General features: G+C 34.9%; 1 protein-coding gene across 1 annotated transcript; it reads left to right on the top strand.

Moving 5' to 3' along the window:
• The first annotated feature begins 4,380 nt into the window (after positions 1 to 4,380).
• LOC133175158 (perlucin-like) lies at positions 4,381 to 17,527 on the top strand. Its single transcript, XM_061310278.1, has 3 exons — positions 4,381 to 4,512; positions 16,717 to 16,813; positions 17,301 to 17,527. Exons 1-3 carry the CDS (start codon positions 4,381 to 4,383, stop codon positions 17,525 to 17,527), a joined length of 456 nt encoding a protein of 151 aa, XP_061166262.1.
• The last annotated feature ends 3,075 nt before the right edge of the window (positions 17,528 to 20,602 follow it).

Raw genomic sequence — 20,602 nt, forward strand, 5'->3', positions numbered from 1 at the left:
TTACGACATCTAAATCAAACCCAACTGCTCTCCGGTGCGCCGTAACGTCGCCATTTTTTAATTCGTATGTTGCGTTTACCATTTTCCCACTTTAAATGCTCGGGAAACTGCCAAAAATTAAGCAAATGCCTTGATATTTTAAGAAAGACGAAATAATAGTTAGTGGATTAAAAATAGGATAATTTTTACCCCAACCTTATCTATTTCATACTTTTATTTCAAAATAATACTCGTGTATTCGCTAATGAAACCATGGGGTTTTTGATCGTGCGCCGTAGAATATTGACCGGGGATCATTTGTCTACGTAGAAATTTGCCCTCCCCCCCCCCCCGGTCAATATTCTACATAGAAAAATGACCCACTTTTTTGTAGGAATTTTTTCCCCCTGTGGATTGTAGAATAATGACCCTGTGTCATTTTTTGATTGCAGAAAGAAAAAAAAATGCATGGTTTTGGTAGGATAATTGATGTAAGGTAAATACACAAGGGTTAAATCACGCAGCCTTATGATAGGAAATGTTCATTTCTAAAAGCTTTAACGTTTAAATGACAAAAGGTTATACTATACTTTACATTAATAATACAAGATGTTTTATCACCATTAAAGGAGAGCCTAACAAGGCTATAATGATGTTCTATCACTATTAGAGCAAGAATACTGGTCGTACGTTCTTTGATTTGTTTTGTCACACCTAATAAAATAAGTTTCCAGAGTTGTAATCATTTTAAAAATAAAGATCATTTTCTTAGCCTGTGTAAGAAAGGGATATATTAAAATAAAAAAAAATGTATGTAGCTTCCATAATTGTAATCCTCTTTGATTTTACTCTGGAAAAATAATGTGCAACAAATAAAAAATATAGTCTTCCTTTTTCCTTAAGAAGGTATAAGAAAGGTTAACAATTTGGAACCTTACCCAAATAAAGCTTCACTTCTATATGAATAGGGATTCCACCTATAGGGCTGGGATTAGTTTTTGTCTGTACAAAAAGCTTGTGGATTCCCGTTCCAGTTATTGATTTTAGGCTAAATGCATGTAATAAATTGATTTTCATAAATCATTTCCGTGGATTTAATAAAAACATGCCATTAATGAACATGTATTCGAATTATATAAAGGACATCCAAGGGAGTGCAGTTACTGATATGTGCCCTACTGTTTCAAAACTGATATGTGCCCTACTGTTTCAAAACTTAAGATCTGATTAAGAATATTGACTCAGTACAAAAGTACATGTATGTTATTCTAAATATTTAAAGCTCAAAGAATACAAGCAGTACGTAACATATTAACCCAGGCAAGCATTACAGACGGAAGGAATGTTTAAAGCAATGTGATTAAATTCTAAGGAATGTATACAACTGAAATCCATCGCAGCTCATTGCAGCCGAGAATACCTGTATCGAGTTACACTGAGTGAGATATTATTGTCCTCAAAGAAAGTGTGCTATACTGAGGTATTGTTCCGCTTGACTGTGTTTTAGGTACATTGGAATGTTACGATTTGCTCACTCTTTAGTGTTTCTTATATCAAGAATGGGAATGCATAAAGGATAGATAATTGAAGGAACATACACAAGCCTATAAAAAATTAAAATAGTCTTTGAGAATGCGAAAATTTAGAATTATAAAAAAAGATTATCAAAATCAACTTTCATTATTTTTTGTAGGTTTTTGTTAATTTCGACCCTAGGGCAGGGGTATCCCTAAAAGTCATATCTTAAATTATTCCTTAATCACAACCTACCAAAATATCGCAATTTTATTTAGGGGAAGGTCTGCCCTGAAGGACTTCTAGGCCAAAATTCATGCAAAAGTCGGCGCTTTAATGGACAAAATACTGTTTTGGCCAACTTTGGATTTTTATTCTTAAGTCGTAAATAATAAGTTTTACGTGAAAATACAAATTCGAAAAAATTAGACATTTATACGGAAGAAAACAACTAATAAACATTGATTTTTAAATGTTACTTTTTCCAAGAAATTGTTCTATAACTATGGGCCTATTCTATTGAAACTTTGAATACAACCTTTGCGTAACAAAATGGAAGACTGATAAGAAAATTCGATCTCGTAAATATCTTTGATTTTCTATTAATAAAGTCTCAAACGTTTTCTCATAAAAATATAGGGAAGATTTATAATACATTTGTGAAAAAATAAAATAATACAAAACTAAATCAACATGCTTATGACCTTCGATATCAGGGGAACAAAAAGTGATTAGCTCAAAATCTTCACGAAATTGATGTTTTTTTATCGCTTGTTAGTGTCAACAAAGTCTTTAAGAAAATGAGTTTTTTTACATAAAAAAATGATTGCTTTAAAAAAGAGGTGTTTGGTATACCAAGAATTTACAAAAGTTTATACAAGGTATATCGTCTTTTCCCTTTCTAGTTACATGTAAAAAAAATTATCAATAGCAAAAAAAAACCCCAGAATGTTGCAAAAAAAAAAGCTTCCCAGTCTAATTTACATAATTTCTTCCTGGGTATGATTGGAAATATGAGCACATTTGAAATTGTGTGTGCCAAAAAATATAGAACTGTACAAAAACGTATTGTAACAAATTGTGTTAGAATCAAGTACCATGCGAGATTCGTATAAGCGTATCTATAGTGGCGAGTTTTGAAGGGGTTACGGGGTTGTAGCCCACTCATTAAATTTGCTAGTAGCCTATTGGAAAAAAATCCTTTCTGGCCATGTACGTCTTTCCTATAAATAAATTAAGCGTTCGTGCTGTCTGAAACGAGGTTTAAAAATATAAAAGGGTTATTAGGATAAAAGTGAAAAGAAAACTTTTCCTTTCACCGAAAATCCTCTTATAAGGATTTTATTTATATAATGCGTATGTGCATTGTAATGCAGGTTGTTTTGAATTCATTGAGATTTACAAATTTTATCTTTTTAACGTAACATGACTTGAGGACGGCGGTATGCGCGACAGAGGCAATGTTTTAACAATTTTTAAACACACATTTTGAATGGCTCTACTGCTTAATTGAGTGATTGTAATTTTCCCAGAAGCATGGCTCAGGCCCGTTATAAGGTGAACATTTACTCAAATTACACTGATGGCCCAACGGTAAATCATTTAACACTATCCATTCAAAAGCTATAGGTTAGAAGAGTAGAATCATGCAACAAGAAAAAGTTACATGTTAACAGTACGCATTTGAATAAAGCAGCAGACGAACATTCATATGTACTGAGAAAATATGACATACCGGGTAATCCGTAGAACAACGAGGGAATCATGATGCAAATGCATTTTAGCTAACAATCAACACAACGACACGCTATTAAAACTGGACAAAAATTACAAAAATATAAAATAAAAGTAAAATGAATGCATGCAAGGGAAACGAATAGTGAATGTCAAACCCATATCACATACTTGATCAAATAAAGAATAATTTATAGACCTCCTCGCAGCATGGGGATAATTTAGCTACTTTACATAACGGAACAACAAATAATAAATAATATTCAACTGGGATTTCAAGCTGACATATCATCTTTCTTGCATGTTAGTAAACAGATAAGTAATGTTCTTCAAACATATAAAATCCTTCTTCAATAAATACGAAAACAAACAACGTAATGATCTAATTGTGAACTGGGGAGCCGTATTTTCTGTTGTGTGAAGTTATCGCCCGTATAATTTTAAATTGTATTGATTTTTTTGCATAAATAAATATTTCTGCTAAATCCATTTTAAAGTTAAAAGATCAAGAATAAATATTAAATAATTTATTTTAAAATAATGATAAAAATTTTCTCTTTGTTTTAGAAAAAGTATTTTCCCAATTATTTTTTATTGTGAAAACTTTGAAAAATGTATGTATCAGGCATATATATAATTTTTCTTAGAAGGCTGAAGTGTTACTGAAAAGATGGACCAAAAAAAAAAATAAATAAAGAGAGGGAAAGAAAGTGGGGAGAGAGAGAGTGTGTGAGGGGAGAGGGAGAGAGTGTGTGTATGAGGAGAGAGACAGTGCGTGTGTGTGAGGAGGGAGGGGAGGGGAAGAGAGAGGGCATGAGTGGGGGAGAGAGCGTTGGGAGAGAGAGGGCGTGAAAGGAGAGGGGCAGAGAGTGAGTGGGGGAGAGAGTGAGTGGGGGAAAGAGAGAGGGAGTGGGAAGAGAGTGTGTGAGTGGGGGAGAGTGTGTGAGTGGGGAGAGAGAGGATGTGAGTGGGGAGAGAGTGTTTGAGTTAGTTGGGAGTGGGAAGAGAGATTGTGAGTGGGGGGAGGGTGTAAGTGAAGGAGAAAGAAAGTGAGGAGAGAGAGTGGGGAGACAGAGAGATCGAGAGGGGAGAGAGCGCGAGTGAGAAAGCAAGTGGCGATAGAGAGAGTGGGGAGAAAGAGAGAGGGAGAGAATGGGAGCGAGAGTAGGGGAGAGAGAGCAAGTGGGTAGAGAGACAGAGAGTGAGTGGGGAAAGAGTGTAAGTGGGGAGAGTGGAGTGGGTGAGGAGAGTATGAATGAGGAGGGAAGAGAGAGAGAGAGACGGGTGAGAGAGGGAGTGGTGTTTCAGTTTTATGTTAAAGTTAAATTATGTCAATAGTTTTTTACATATACTACGAAAGCCCATTGAGCTCATTTTCGTAGATAAAAAAATATATTTTTCGCGTTATAACTCGAAACTTTCGCGAATAAACGCGTAACTTTCGCGTTATAACGCGAAACTTTCGCGAATAAACGCGTAACTTTCTCGTTATAACGCGAAACTTTCCCTGTAAAACAGAGACATTTGCATAAGTCTACAGTTTGTTTTACTGTTTAATGATCTAGTTTATTCATTACAGTGAAAGTCGCCCGCGTGGCGCAGTGGTTAGAGCGTCTGCTCTAGAATCGCGAAGTAAGGAGTTGATCCTTACGTCGCAGGTTCGAATCCCACTGTGGGACGAGGAGACCGGTCCTTCGGATGAGACCGTATAAACCGAGGTCCCGTGTCGCAGTAGGTGCTGGCACGAAAAAGATCCCTCACTGCTCAATGGCCGTAAGTGCCGAGTATAGGACAAAATTTGCAGCTCTCCACCGGCAAATGGTGGCGTCTCCATATGAGTGAAAAATTCTCGAGAGGGACGTTAAACAGCATACAATCAATCAATCAATCATTACAGTGAAAAACGAAAGACTATTTTGAACTTGGATTACCACGAGCTGAAATTTTATGTTTTCTCACCATTGAATGTGTCTTTCCTCTTTCTAAATCTTTTTTGCCGTCACATATTGTCTTTCTCAATGCTGTTCAATACAAGTGTTGAAGCGTATGGTAGAGGAGCGAAAATACAAGTCTAATTTTAATTAGATTGAACACTCTATATAGAATTTGAAATAAAAGATCTCAGAAAATTGACAACAATGAAGTAAATTTGTATTTCACGGAACAATTGTGTCACATCACATGAGTAACCTAATGTGAAAATTGGATGACAAATATTCGTATCAAATATTTCATCTCCGATAGACTCACTGAAGAAATACAACATTGTTTTTTAAGGTTGCACCATTTGGTCATACCATTACTTACGAAAACATTGACAATTTTTTCAAAGAAAGCAACGAGTGGAGATCTTCCTGAGAAAAAAAAATAGTCTACAGAATTTCTTGGATTCAACAAGTGAAAAACAAGAAAATCTTTAAAGGAATATTCATTTAATTAATTAGTAGGGTTTTAAGATTAAATGCAAAATCAACACTAATATATCCATTTCTCGCATCAATTCTCTTTTACATCTTCTGAAGAAATGTCATTTATAAATTCATAGAAGTCCCCCTCTGCGTTCATGTTTTTTATCTGTCAGTCAAGATCACAGGTTCCCGAGTAACATGTAATATACGAAAGTAATACAAGAAAGTTACGCGTTATAACGCGAAAGTTACGCGTTTATTCGCGAAGGTTACGCGTTATAACGCGAAAGATACGTGTTTATTCGCGAAAGTTTCGCATTTATTCGCGAAAGTTTCGCGTTATAACGCGAAAAATATATTTTTGTTACCTACGAAAATGAGCTCAATGGGCTTTCGTAATATCCAACTGAGCTGACTTTTTTTAAAATTTTTTATGTTGTAAATTTTGCTTTTCTGGTATGGGTACTTCAAAATTAACTTGATATCATACTTGGATATTTTTTCTACTTGTATAAATTGTATAAAACAAGATATTTAACTTTAATGTGTGGCAAGTTGACTTGAATGAGTTCATTGTGTTGCAACTTACCAAGCAGTTTCTACATGTTTTCCAATATCTATATATAAAGCCGCGCAATCTGACAAGAAAATGTTGTTCCCTAACCCTCAAATGAATAATTAAATAGAAATTATTAGAAATAACTAGTATCTATCATTTATTAATACGTGTTTCCAACAATCCTCTGTGTGTATTTGCTGCAATATTGTCAGTCTACATGATCCACGTGGAATACCAATCCCGATGTATTTTTATAGTATCTAAATATAAGTTTATATGGTAAGCGAACACTATACAGTTTCAAAGCACTGTATCATAAGCTCAACGTGTTTTCAACAATCCTCCAAAAACATCAGTTTGTCTTTACTGCAATTGTCAGTCTTCCTGATCTATATGAGTGGATTGTAACGCTGGTATTTTTTGTAATATCTTATGACACACATCGCACAAGTTTAATAACAGACTTACCTATTAAATGTCAAAAATATTCCGTATTTCGGCACTATGATCTATTTTAAAATTTTACTTGTATACTGTTTTCTTGTACAATAAACATAAAATAGGATTTATTTTGCCCCCTACTTCAAATATATTATGTGCCTTACAGCACACTCTAAAGATGGGTAGAGGAAAATTTTGGAAAAGATGACATAAGAGTTTATATTAAGATTTTGAACAAATTAAAATGCCGTTTAATTATGTAAACGGATGTTATAACAACTCTTACTTCCTCTTCCTTTGAACAATTTCAAGATCCGCGCCTGTAAAGAATTAAATAATAGTACCCTTTACAGACCATAATAAAACATGTCCGTATTGTATTGTATTGTATTGTATTGTTCGGCCACATGTAACTAGTTTTAATCGTTCCTCGCGAGAATCGTCCTCATTCTGATAACAATGGAGGCAGGAGGAGGCCGGAGAAAATCCATGAGATTTTCTAAACAAGAAACTTTTGTTAATTTTAAGGAGTCACATTCTTCGCCCTGGTGCTTTTGAGGAAATTTTAAAAGAAATGAAAGAGAATCTTTCCACTTTGGATATTGTCACTAGAAATTTATATATTGATGAAAATACACGCAAACGTTTGACACGAATTCCATCGCTTGCAAGAAGGTGGGGATGCTGAAAAAAGACCCAGAGATAAGGTACGATAAATAGATTTATCCGACATATTTTTTTCATTATACACTTAATATATCAATGACTTTTAGGCATAAACAAATTCTTCATAAAATCATCAAAATCTATGAATATTTACACCTCTTTTAAACTAACAATTCAACTTTGAAGTGATTATCTCTTTTTTATATTCAAAACATTGAATAGCTAAAATTAATAACTTGAAAATAGTTTTTAGAAAATACATTTTGGAACAGAAGTCATGGAAAGGCGCCACTTAAGGAGAACTGAAGGTGCAGTCCCCCTTGGCGGATCGGTGGGAAATATGCACAGCAAGCGCGGATCTCTCAGTGAAGCACTCTCTTCCCAAGGACCCAGTAGACCAATAAGTCTAATTCAGTGGATATCGCTAAGTACACTGCCCAGCAGATCAACGAAACACAGCCAATCCCTGATTAGCACACCCTCGATCCATGGACCCAGTAGGTTTTGTCCAGTGGAGACCGTTGAGCACAGAGCCATTGTTGCACGGACCCAGCAGATATGCAGAGCAAAGCCAATGCCATACTAAATCAGCGTTGTACACTGGACCAAGACGGGCAGCAGGTCTAGTTCAGAGGAGATCGCTCAGCACTGTTGAGTCGGAGCCAGGACCAAGCTGATCGACAGACCACAATCTCAGAATGACGCACCCTCCGCCTCTAGACCCAGTACTGGCAGTAGGCCAGTAGATTTTCTTCAGCATAGATCTACCTCGCAGCCCAGGCCAAAGAGATCAGCGGAACAAGGTCAGCCTAGATCGTTTTCGGAGATGGGGAAAATGATGTCGATCCAGAGGACATCCGATTGAAATGGATCGGAGAGGACGCCAGGGCATGTGAAAGAGACCGGGGGAGAGGAAAGGAAGAGAACTACAAAAGAACTTGTCGGAGAAAATGAGAAACTGAAAAATAAACTTCTTAAGTAATTTTAAAACGAAAAATAAAAACATTTGAAGATTCTAATTCAAGTTCCTCAAGTTCTGAATCCTCTACCGAATATTTATTAAATTCACAAACTTGTTTTTTGAGCTTGCCTATGTGAGTTTAAAAATAAAGTCTGTCTGTCTGTCTGTCGGTCTTCATGCCTATCTACATTTCTCCTTCTTTTGGAACTTTTTGAATAAAAAATGTAACTGTACAGTCAAATCTGTGATGACACACTTTAAGTAAAAAATATCTCAGGGTCGTCCCTGTTTTTAAACTATGTGCACATTTGTCGTCTGCTCGTTACTTTACGTCAGCCATGGAGTTTAAATTTTACGAAATTTTAACTTGTCAATAAGACACAAATTTATATTACACAAACTATTTATAATTTTACTTTCGTACATGTACCTGTAAATTTTGTCTCAAAGATATAAATCAAATGTGAAAAACTTAAAACTTCTTTTCGGGCAGTTCAATGTTTGTCTAATTTTACAAGAGTATTGCATAATTGTATTTGAAAAAAAAATTATATACTGTATTTGGCACGATTTCAAAAGTTTCTGCAGTTTAATTCAATAAAATAATAAGCGCATTAGCCTTATATGTAGACTAGAAACTAGCAACTAAAAAAAACCCTTTAAAAAAAACCAACACTTTTGTAAACAAACAAAAAACCGTATTCTGGGGGAGGGGGCAGACAAAGAAAATGACAAAAAAATGTTTAAAAAATTGGGAAGGGGTGGCGGATATAGGTTCTGGCCTTTCAACAAAAATTTCTATATCAGACTACTAAATATTCTAGGTACACGGGTAATGAAGGCACACGTCTCGGCCGCCCTGATACTAAATGTATGTGTCTACACATTAATGAGAGTGCCCCGTTTCAAGGATTACAACCCCTTGGCATGTAAAAGATCGTTTCTCTGAATTTTGAAAAAGCTCAATGGGGCCCCCAGAGAAACCAAAACATTAAGTTTTTAAAACCAATTACATAAACTAAATTATCCTTTGAAATACTGCTGAAATATTACCGACTCGGCTTTAAACAATAAACGATCAATCAATGAGAGAGAGAGAGAGAGGGAGAGAGAGAAAGATCATTGAATATACATATATTAACCCTACTTGAGCCCCAACACTCGCTTTATTTAGTATAATAGATCGAACTCCTTTCAGTTCCTTATGATGTCCGGATAGGGCCATTTGAAAAAGCTGAACAGCGCGTTCAGAAAAATTTCGGGAAGAGTCCTAGGAATACAGCACTACTACTTCCGGCCCGCAGCCATTTCACTGCCAACATTCCCTCTTTCCCGATCATCGACATATCTTATTAGACCCAAACTAAGTGGTCATACTTCCACAAAATTTGAGAACCAGAAAATGAATGGAAGAATATGTAGGCCTAAGCTTTTGATTTTTTTTTCTTCAAACGAAATTTAGCGAAAAAAAAGGGGGGGGGGTTACATGGTGAATCAATGAGACAAAAAAAGCTTCAAACTCCAAAATATATTCTGAACTTATAATGACTGTATAAGAATATGATGATAATACGAAAATTATACCCTCATCCTCAGTTTTTGTGAGATTACATGTTCACTGCAAGACATACGAATATTGACCTGCTTATAAATCGGTACAGAGCAAATAGGCAATGCAAATATTATGACGGTTTACGCCAATATGTAGGGAATACGACCAACTTAAATTAAAATAATGTTTGTATGCCCTTTCGCGACTCAGGAAGAAAAAATTGGATCGGTAGGTAGATGAGAATTTTTTTCCCCAGAAAATTTTAATATCAATGCTGAATTTTCGAAATCTATTTCAGAAATGCAATTAAAAAATGCTTTCTGACAGTTAAAATGAGTTTTGAGTCATGCCATTTTTAGCCGGTCGGAGAGGGCGATCAACCAGTTTTGACAGGTAGATCTTCTAATATGTACAATATCGTAAGAAACATACATTACACATGTAAAAGGGGGAAGGGATTGTCTCGGCACTTATTATTGCCTGTGTCAATATTTACCAATGCAGGACAATGAATACACATATGTTCAGTATTGTAGGTACATATTGCCCCCTCCCCCTCCCCTAAACTTCATTTAATTTGTCAGAAAACCTCCTCAAACTTCATTCTTTAACTTGTCAGAAAATTTTAACTGGATTGTGTTACTGTAGATGCCCCCCCCCCCTCTTACGGATCAATTTTCTGTATCCGCCCTTCAAGCTTTCTTTCATAAATTCATCTACGTCATGCATAAAACAACAAAAATTATATCCTTACGATGAAAAATTATCAAACAATGAACTCTATTATTACAAGGAAGACGCAATGTTATCAGTCTTATCTTGCATATTCTTTTAAAATTTTTAAAAAATATTTTTCATAAACTACAAATAAATAAAATACTAGTCTGTAAAATATCTAAACACTTATCTTTTATTTGTTTGTTTTAATTCAATATTTACTTTTCTTTGAACCGTATATCAGAGCAATATTCACGTCTAACATGACGTCGCGAGTGTTTAAAAGAAAAAAAAAGCTTACCGGTATTTACGGATATAAAACCATTATCTGTGTTTTATTTATGAGAAAACTTACATAAAGATTTTTTTATCGGATTTTTTAAATCATGTGTGTTACATTTGATCAAAATGGCCATTTATGTGACATGCAAAAATGTCGACACTCTTAAAATGCACATGAAACTTACGTCTGATACAGAGTCCAAAACACCTCCTCTTTATAAAATTAAACTAATATTGAAACGGTTTCGACACTTACTATATAATTTACTTTAACGAAAACAACTACATGTATATCAAATATTGCATGTAAAATAAAGGCAGGGGATTTATGCATAAATTTTTCATGTATGTTTTCGTGTGATAAAGTAAGTTTTTTTTTTCAATCAGATACATATTTCAAATATTTATGAGAGTAAAATAAAAACGTCAGTTCGAACGTCATTTTTCAAGGTAATTTTAACATTTTCTTAACCTTTGATTCCCTATATCTCAGTATATATTCTGAATATTTGAATCAAACTTTATATTTGGTTATTTTACACTATAATCTATCATAATCCATTAAAAAGTTAGTTTTGAAAATTTTTACCTTAAGGGCCCTTTTCGCATGGGACGGCTCATTTATTGAATTGTATACGAAGTTTCATTTCTTGCTTGATTACTTTCAGAATCTGCGTACCCTAAACAACAAAAATAAAATGTTCTTGGTTCTTTCGTTGGTTCCTTTGTGTTTAAAACCTTATTCATGATCAACTCTTGCGCACATTTTTAGCATTTCTAGATCATCTGTTTCTCTAATCGTAAACTCTGTCTGGCCCATTCTTTACGAACAAAATATATTCATATAGACGTTGATTTAAAAAAAAAATATTTTTTTCAAATCAATAAAATGGACTGAACAGCAGGCATATGATTGTTCTCTCCATATTGGTCAAGGCACAATTACATGTACATTTAAACATAAAAGATGCACGAAGAGTGAATTATCAATTGATATATATTTAGAATGAATCCAGAGAGAGAGAGAGAGAGAGGGAGTGAAACGATGGCGTAATCTTAAAGGTAGGTGGCGTAAGTTACCTAAAAGAGTTGACTTCTCATCAAATCTACTGTCCCTCAACAGAACCACAACGTCTATATTACATGTACCGCGGGCATCGCAGATACCACTGTGTCCACACACAAATCATCATTGGTGCTGAGTTAAAAATTTGTCACATAGAATCCGGATTTCTGGGGCACATTGATGATACTCAAACTTTTAGGATGATGACGCCTATCGGATCTGATAAAGAACTAGACTTTCCAAGGGACTGCTACCTTCTAGGCGATAGCATTTAGCCATCCGTACATCCTATAGCTACTCCATTTACAGCAGCTCAAATTCGCCGCCAGCCACAAAATATCCGAGAAGAGTGCAAACGTGTTAATAAAAAGATTCGAAAGTACAGATTCTACATCGAGCATGTTATTCATTTAGTAAAGATTTTTAAGGTTATTCCTACTTTAAACAGACATTCGAGACAACAAATTGGCGATATTGTCTGCCTCTGCGCATGTCCAGCGGTCAGCAGAACAAAATTATATTTTTACATAATGGAGCCTCAAATAAGGAAAAATGGAAAGGTGGGTTAATGATAAGAACTAAATTGATAGTCACGTGTAATCATATCATGATTAAAAACCATAATTAAAAAATACAAATTTTAAAAGATTGAATTCAAAAGAGGACGTCTTGAGACGAAAAACCCAATAGCATCACCCCCCAAGAACAGAGCATATCAATAAATGTAGAAAAATATGAAGAAAATGAATGATTAATTGATGATTAATAATAAGGACCCCCCCCCCAAAAAAAAATAAAAAAAAAAAAAACAAAACAAAACAAACAAACAAAAGCTAAAACAAAACAAAACAAGCAAGCAAAGAAACGAAAACAAAAATTTAAAAAAATCAAAGCAGAACAATAACAAGCTAATTCAGAGAATTTGTGTCCCCCGCTTAAGGAAAAAGGAAGAGCATGCGCAATTCTAGTGGGGGAGGGTCGTACTCCCCCTGGATTTGTAGAATTATTAAATGTGTATATGTATATTGAAGCAAATATAAAATGCCAATATGGATATAAAGATTTGATTGCTTATTCTTTAATATGTGTATAGAAGATTCTATTTATATAGAATATTTATCACTCTGTAATAATGATTTTATGAGTTTGTACACGCCAGACGTCATAACTTTTTCATTTCATATGTTGAATACTACATGTATCATTTAGTAAATCCAGAAAAAAATTAATAAAAGGATCGTCCGGGATTTTAACCCGTGACCTCTCACTTGCAAAAGCTCAAAGGATTCTCGAGATATCGCGCGGAAACGAAAGTGTTAAAACAGACAGAATATATGACCCTGACCTTTTGACCTCAAAATAAATAGGGTTCTTCTGTATGCCATAGGGAGTTGCTGTGAGAAATTTCATTGCGAAAGCTCAAAAAGTTCTCGAGATATCCGTGCGGAAACGGACGTGTTACAGACAGACAGCTAACAAACGGATGGATAGATAGACGGACGGACAGACAGACCCAAATTAATATCCCCCACTTTCAGTGAAAGCGGGGGACAAAAAAAGATGTAGTGATATTATGCAGAAGTAATCAAGACTTTGTTACATATAAGTGCATAGGGATGAGGAAGAGGCTTAACACTTTTCAGATTTAAATTCCATATATTCGTCGTCATGGTACATGTGAAAAATAAATCACAGAAAAATATCAGTATTCATATACTTATGTATTGTATAATTAAGAAATTATCTTGTGCTGATATCTTTTTTTCAGTTTTTAAATCGGGATCGAGATCCCTCCAATTCAGATTCGTTTCAAATTCATTTTCAAATTCAGATTCGATTCATATTCAGAATCATCTCTGTTATAGGAAATAGAGATATCGCATGTTTTCGATCTCTTTGACTTATCGCAGTTTAATCCTTAATAACTTATGCTCATTTCTTACAATGATGAAAAAAAACATTCGCTATCACTCCATTTTATTTTCACCTTAAGAAATTCTCCCTTATCACCCCTTATTGCTCAAAACTATTCAAATAGTTACACATAAATGTACACATTCGTTGAATAAACAATTGCATGTTGTAATCGTAAGAATCTTTGTATACGCCACTTTTCTGGTTTTGAAAATATCCATACCTTTGATTCAGTATTTATATATAACGTATATATAATTTATATATAACGTACACTGTAGATATGACAGAAGTACATACTGACCGAGTTTTACTATCAGGTATCGCGCCATGTGTCGATTTCAAATATTATGGACAATATTGTACATCTCATCTGAAATAAGTAAGTCAATTTTATTACAAAGAAATCTAGACGTCTGAGGACAGTCACCATAAAGCAATGTTTATTTCCAAAAAGTAACTAATACTGACACATGCACCGAATATTCAAAGGGGACCTGAAAGAGGGGAATCACCGCGGAAAATATCATTTACGGAACATGATTAAATTTCACACAAAATCAAATGAATCGGTTGTTAAAAAACGAGTGGTATTTATTATTCGTAACCAATGATTTATTTGATATAATGTGAAATTTAATCGTAGTCTGTAAATGAAATCCAAGCAGGCACGCAACGCTGAAAGTAGGTGAATAAAAGTTGCATCGTTAAGGTACATAATTTGTCTGGATAACTCCTTTTACAGTTCTCAAGCTAAGAAATTTGTATTCTGCAGATCAATTTTGCATATATTAGAGACGTGCATAAACTTTAATTTTGATTTTGGAAATTTAAAAGTAAAATCCAATTTATTGAACTTATCAATTCAATGCGAAATATGTTGTTGGGATATCACCTCCTATAGTTCTCAGAATAGAAAGTTTTACGATTTATGTGAAAAAAATCCGTATTATCCACACAAAAGAAAATCGGATTCGCTGTTACATTGACAGGTTTCTAACACGATTTATTGATTACTTGAGTGTTTTTTTTATCAATGGAAACGTCGACAATCACTAAAAATGTTTATTCAATCAAGTTACCATGCTGTTATCTGCTAGTATTCACAGTTTTAATTTATGCTATAGAGCATGAGCTGTTATATTTTACCACCATCAATTCTGATGAATATACATCTTCTCTTTCAGTTTTGTTTACTTCTGGGGACGGACCCTGTGGAGATTGGGTCCACCTCCTGGATTCCTGTTACTTGTTTTCTCAGTTCACAAATACGTGGAGTGAAGCAGTGGTGAGTTTATGTTCTTTATGAAAGGTCCTCGGGGAAATCTGGTTATAAAGTGTTCCCTTAAGTTAATTACACATTATTAAATGCATGTATATGTTCCATACCCTGAGCTTATTTAAGTATAACTACTTCTAAAATAAAGTCTCCAAACTTCGTACAAACAAAATCAAATTAAAGAAAATGACAAAATGATTTATAGGTGATGTAAAGCTATTTGATGATATCAGTTTTAACTCTGATTTTAGTTAATAATTAATTTTAAGCTCTACTGGTCAGTTTTCGGTCTCGGGGACTGAAGAGCTTTTGCGATAGTAAGGCGTCCGTCAGCGTCCGTCTGTCTGTAAACATTTTTTTTCAAAACGCTACTCCTCCTACAGTTTTGGTCTGATTTCAATATAACTTGGCACACGAGTACACTGTACAATGATACATAATTGAGTGCATCGGTTTTTGATTTCAATGAACGGTGTTGCCATACTTACTCAAAATAGAAATTTCTGTGAAATTCCTTTCAAACGCTACTTCTTCTACAGTTTTGGTCAGATTTCAATATAACATGGCACACTAGTAGACTGTACATTGATACATAATTTAATGCATCGGTTTTCGATTTCAATGAACGATGTTGCCATGGTTACTAAAATAGAAATTTCTTTGAAATTCCTTTAAAACGCTACTCCTCCTACAGTTTTGGTCTTATTTCAATATAACTTGGCATACAAGTAGACTACAATAAGATGCATAATTTAGTGCATCGGCCTTTGATTTCGATGAAGTGTTGCCGTGGTTAATAAAAATATAATTGCTGTGAAATTCCTTTAAACACTACTCCCCTTATAGTTTTGGCCTGATCTTAATATAACTTGGCACATAAGTGGACTTCACTTAAATACATAATTTAGTGCATCGGTTTATGATTTCGATGTACAGTGTTGCCATGGTTACTAAAAATAGAAATTTCTGTGAAATTCCTTACAAACACTACTCCTCTTACAGTTTTGGTTTCATTTTAATATAACTTGGCATATAAGTAGACAGTACACTGATACATAATTTAGTGCATCGGCTTTTGATTTCGATGAACGTTGTTGCCATGGTTACTAAAATAGAAATTTCTTTGAAATTCCTTTAAAACGCTACTCCTGCTACAGTTTTAACTGCTTTTAACATAATTTTGCATACAAGAAGGCTATACTAAGACACATAGTTTAATGCATCGGCTTTTGATTTCGATAACAGTGTTGCCATGGTTACTGAATATAGAAATTACTGTGAAATTCCTTAAAAACGCTGCTCCTCCTACGGTTTTGGTCTGATTAGAATACACTATGATACATAGTATGTATATCAATTTTTGATTTCGGTGAATGGTGTTGTCATGGTTACTAAAAATAGTAATTTCTGTGAAATACTTTCAAAACGCTACTCCTCCAACAGTTTTCGTTTTGATTTCAATATAACTTGGCACAGAAGTAGACTACATTAAGATACATAATTCTATTTATTGTTGTATGTTGCAAAGTTTCAAATCCAAGTGCTATTTTTCTTTTGTTATACGTACAGACCAGTAGAGCTACAGTCTCATCAGAGACTTCTGGTTTTAATAATTTTTTTTCTCATGGACATTTCTGTTTCAGGCAGTTTGTAAAGCATTTGAATCTGATTTGGTTTCTATAGAGTCAAACGACGAGAATCTATTGATCGATGGCTACTTACAAACTAAACATCCACACGGTAAATCAATATAATTTTGAAGATTTTCTTTATTAGAATAATGAACTTTGATATATTTTCCGATGACGGGCTGCAAATATAAAACTGCTCTCGGCGTTGAACAGTACAGTGATCGGTATATATTTCTCCAACACCTATTGCAAGAAATTAGTTTCAAACTGTCTTGTACGAACGACAAGTATGTGGGATTCGAACCCGCGATATAAAAAGCAGTCTTCTTTCTCGACTATATGGACATATGTTCTACTTACTAAGACAACCAAGCTACTGAACAAGTCAGTGATATATCGAGATATTATACTTGGTATGTTTGCAGGTTGTACTACATTTTATTATTGTTTTACTTTATGCTTCAACAACAGTGTAACATCATTTCGTAACATTTCTTTGATTCATTGGCATTAACGTTTTTGTTTTCAATGTAAACAATTTTAAAGGACATCTCGTGATTGAAATGTAGTATATGCATTACACTTATTCTCTACAGATAATGACAAAGTAGCAGCGGACTACTGGATCGGTGGAAATGACATCGAGTCTGAGGGTAACTTTAAATGGATAGGATCGGAGCAGCCGTTTACTTTCACTTACTGGATGTCTGGTCAACCTGATCCGGCGGAGCAGGATTGTGTTGAGATCCGGGGAGTAAGCAACTTTCGCTGGCATGACGAAACATGCACCCATCAGCACCGCTTTATTTGCGAGAAACCGTAAGGAAATCTTTGCGTCAAAACACAGCGTTCTGTTCATCTGTTATCTATATTTTGTCTATCTCATCCATCAACTTTTACTGTACATGAAGTTAAATTTATAGTTAATGTGATTAGTTTTTCAATTCATATAATAGATCTACCATGTTTTGATGAAGTTAAATTTTTTACAGCGTAAAATTATTTATATTACATTAACTGATATTTTCAAGCAATTTTAAGCTTACCAGAGCTAAAAGCTCAAGTGACCTTTTCTGATCACCCGCTGTCCGGCGTCCGTCCATTTTTCTGTCTGTCTTTCTGTGCGTCGGTCTGTAAACTTTTCACATTCTCGACCTCTTCTCACGAACCACTTGGCCAATTTTAACCAATTAAAATAATTTCATTGGGTAGAGGGAATCCTAAATTGGTCAAATAAAGGGCCAAATCTAATACCAAGGGGTGATAATCAAGAAAAGGCAAAAATAGGGTGGGGTCATTAAAAAATCTTTTAAACACTAGGCCAGAAGAAATAAAACTTGTGTGGAAGCTTCCTGTGGTAGTGTTTATTCTAAATTGTTCAAACCATGTCTCCCAGGAATAGGGTTGGGCCATAATAGGGGATCAAAGTCTTACATTGAAATAAAAGAAAAATTATTTTTAAAATCTACTTCTATAGAACTACTGGGACAATAGAGATGAAACTTATTTGAAAGCTTCTTATGATAGTGCAGATTCTAAATTGTTAAAAACATGGCCCGGCTGGTTGGGTGGGGCCACAACAGAGATCAAAGTTTTACACTGAAATGCATAGGAAAAATTCTTTAAAAATCTTTTTGTCAAGAACCACTGGGCTAGAAGAGACGAAACTTTTGTGGAAGCTTCCAGAGGTAGAGTGGATTCAAAGTGTTCAAAATGACCACAATAGGGGATCAAAGTCTTACATTGAAAAACATAAGAAAAATTCTTTAAAAATCTTCATCCCAAGAACCACTGGGCTAGAAAGATGAAACAAATTTGATTTTTTTCTGAGATAGCGTAGATTCTATCATGACCCTTTGGGGGTAGGGTTGGGCCTTATATGGGACTTTATAGAAAATAATTCTGAAAATCATCTTAGGAACCACAATTACGCTACACTTATGCAAACATTCCAAGCTGTGTGGATTCATTTTCAAATTATGCACTGGGGGTTAGAGTTAGCTAAAATACGGATCAAATTTTACGTAATGCATATATACAGGAAAAGAATTTTCTTCCCAATAACTACAAGTTCAAGTTAATCATATTGATATCGAAGCATTCCCATGTTGTGTGTATTCAGAGACCCTCAGAGTAGGGCTATAATATGGGGATACAATTTTTCAACGGAATATAACTTCTTTTTGGAAATGTGAAGAAAAATGGCTGGGCAATGCTTCCCACGTGAGCGTTGTGGCCCATTGGACTTGTATTCTTGTGATAACATACTTAAGATGCATTATGCCTCGTCTTATTGTCCCCCGCTTTCACTGAAAGTGGGGAATATTAATTTGGGTCTGTCCGTCCGTTCCGTCCGTCTGTATTTCTGTCTGTAACACTTTCGTTTTCGATATCTCGAGAACCCTTTGAGCTTTCGCAACGAAATTTTGCATAGCAACTTCCCATGGCCTTAAAAGTAACTCTATTGATTTTGAGGTCAAAGGTCAAGGTCATAAATTCTGTCTGTTTTAAAACTTTCGTTTTCGCGCGATATCTCGAGAATCCTTTGAGCTTTTGCAATGACATTTTACATAACAACTCCCTGTGGCCTAAGGAAGACCCCTATTGATTTTGAGATCAAACGGTCACAGTTCAATGTCGTAAATTCATACATTCCGTCCGTGTGTAAAACTTTCGCTTCCGGGCGATATCTCAAGAAGCTTTTGCAATGAAATTTTATACCATAACTCCCTAGGGCCTCTCTTGCCCCTGTCAAAGTGTCCCGCCCCGTTTTTTAGTATTATTTATTGTATTAAAAGTCGCTTGGCACTATTTTAAGTACAGGGGCATGTGGAGAGTTATAAAGTATAATACAGGTCGTCGGCGGACTTTATATTCTTATTAAATCTATTAGAACTATTTAGTAAAGGCTAAATTAGACACCATGTATTGTGTAAAATTTTGACAATATCGAACGTGAATATAAACATTATATGTGACCTAATGTTTGCATTTACTTTGCTACATAAATAATTGCTCTCGCTTATCATGTGAGAGGTGCCGGGATCAAATCCTGGACGATCCTTCTTTTTTTTATTATTATTTTTTTTTTTTTTTGATTTACTAAATGATAGTATTCAGCATGTGAAATGAAAAAGTTATGACGTCTGACTTGTACAAACTCTAAAAATCATTATTACATTGTGAAAAATATTCTAAATAAAAAGAATCTTCTATACACATAGTAAGGAATAAGCAATCAAAGCTTTATATCCATATTGGCATTTTTATTTGCTTCAATATGCATGTATACATTTAATAATTATACAAATCCAGAAGGGGGGGGGGGGTCCGAACCCCACCCCGATATGCGCATGCTCGTCTTTTTTCCCTAAGCGGGGGAAACAAATTCTCTGAATTAGCTTGTTATATGTATGTATTAGTAAACATTTTCCATATCAGTTGATTCCTGCATACTTGTATGTTTCTTTTTCTGTGATGCATTTGATATACTGGTCCACAATGGCAACTAGAAAAGAAAACAATTTCTGGCTAGAACGCTTAACAACATACAATTGATTGATTGATTGATTATATGTTGTTTTACGTCTCGTTCGAGAATTTTTCACTCATAAAGAGACGTCACCATATACCGGTGAACGGCTTCAAATTTAGACCTTTACTCGGCACTCAGGGCCATTGAGCAGGGAGGGTTTTTTAACGTGCCAACGCCTACCGTGACTCCGGGCCTCGGTTTTTAAGGTCTTATCCGAAGGATCCGCAACGCCGAGCGCTTGGCGAAGGAACAGTTGCTACCTATTTTTATCGACTTAAGTCAGTCTTGGCCGTGATTCGAACACACTACCTACCGATCACTTAGCGAGCGCTCTACCGACTGAGCTACCGTGACGGTCACATT

The sequence above is a fragment of the Saccostrea echinata genome, unplaced genomic scaffold (genome assembly GCF_033153115.1).
Source record: "Saccostrea echinata isolate AGI-Se365-2 ecotype Australia unplaced genomic scaffold, CSIRO_AGI_Sech_v1 ptg000061l, whole genome shotgun sequence".
Taxonomy (NCBI): Eukaryota; Metazoa; Mollusca; class Bivalvia; order Ostreida; family Ostreidae; genus Saccostrea; species Saccostrea echinata.

Coding starts and splice junctions, on each gene's coding strand:
- LOC133175158 (XM_061310278.1), top strand. CDS start 4,381: ATGGGAGCGAGAGTAGGGGAGAGAGAGCAAGTGGGTAGAGAGACAGAG. Junction 4,513..16,716: donor GAAGAGAGAGAGAGAGACGG/GTGAGAGAGGGA, acceptor TTTCTGTTTCAG/GCAGTTTGTAAAGCATTTGA. Junction 16,814..17,300: donor ACAAACTAAACATCCACACG/GTAAATCAATAT, acceptor TATTCTCTACAG/ATAATGACAAAGTAGCAGCG.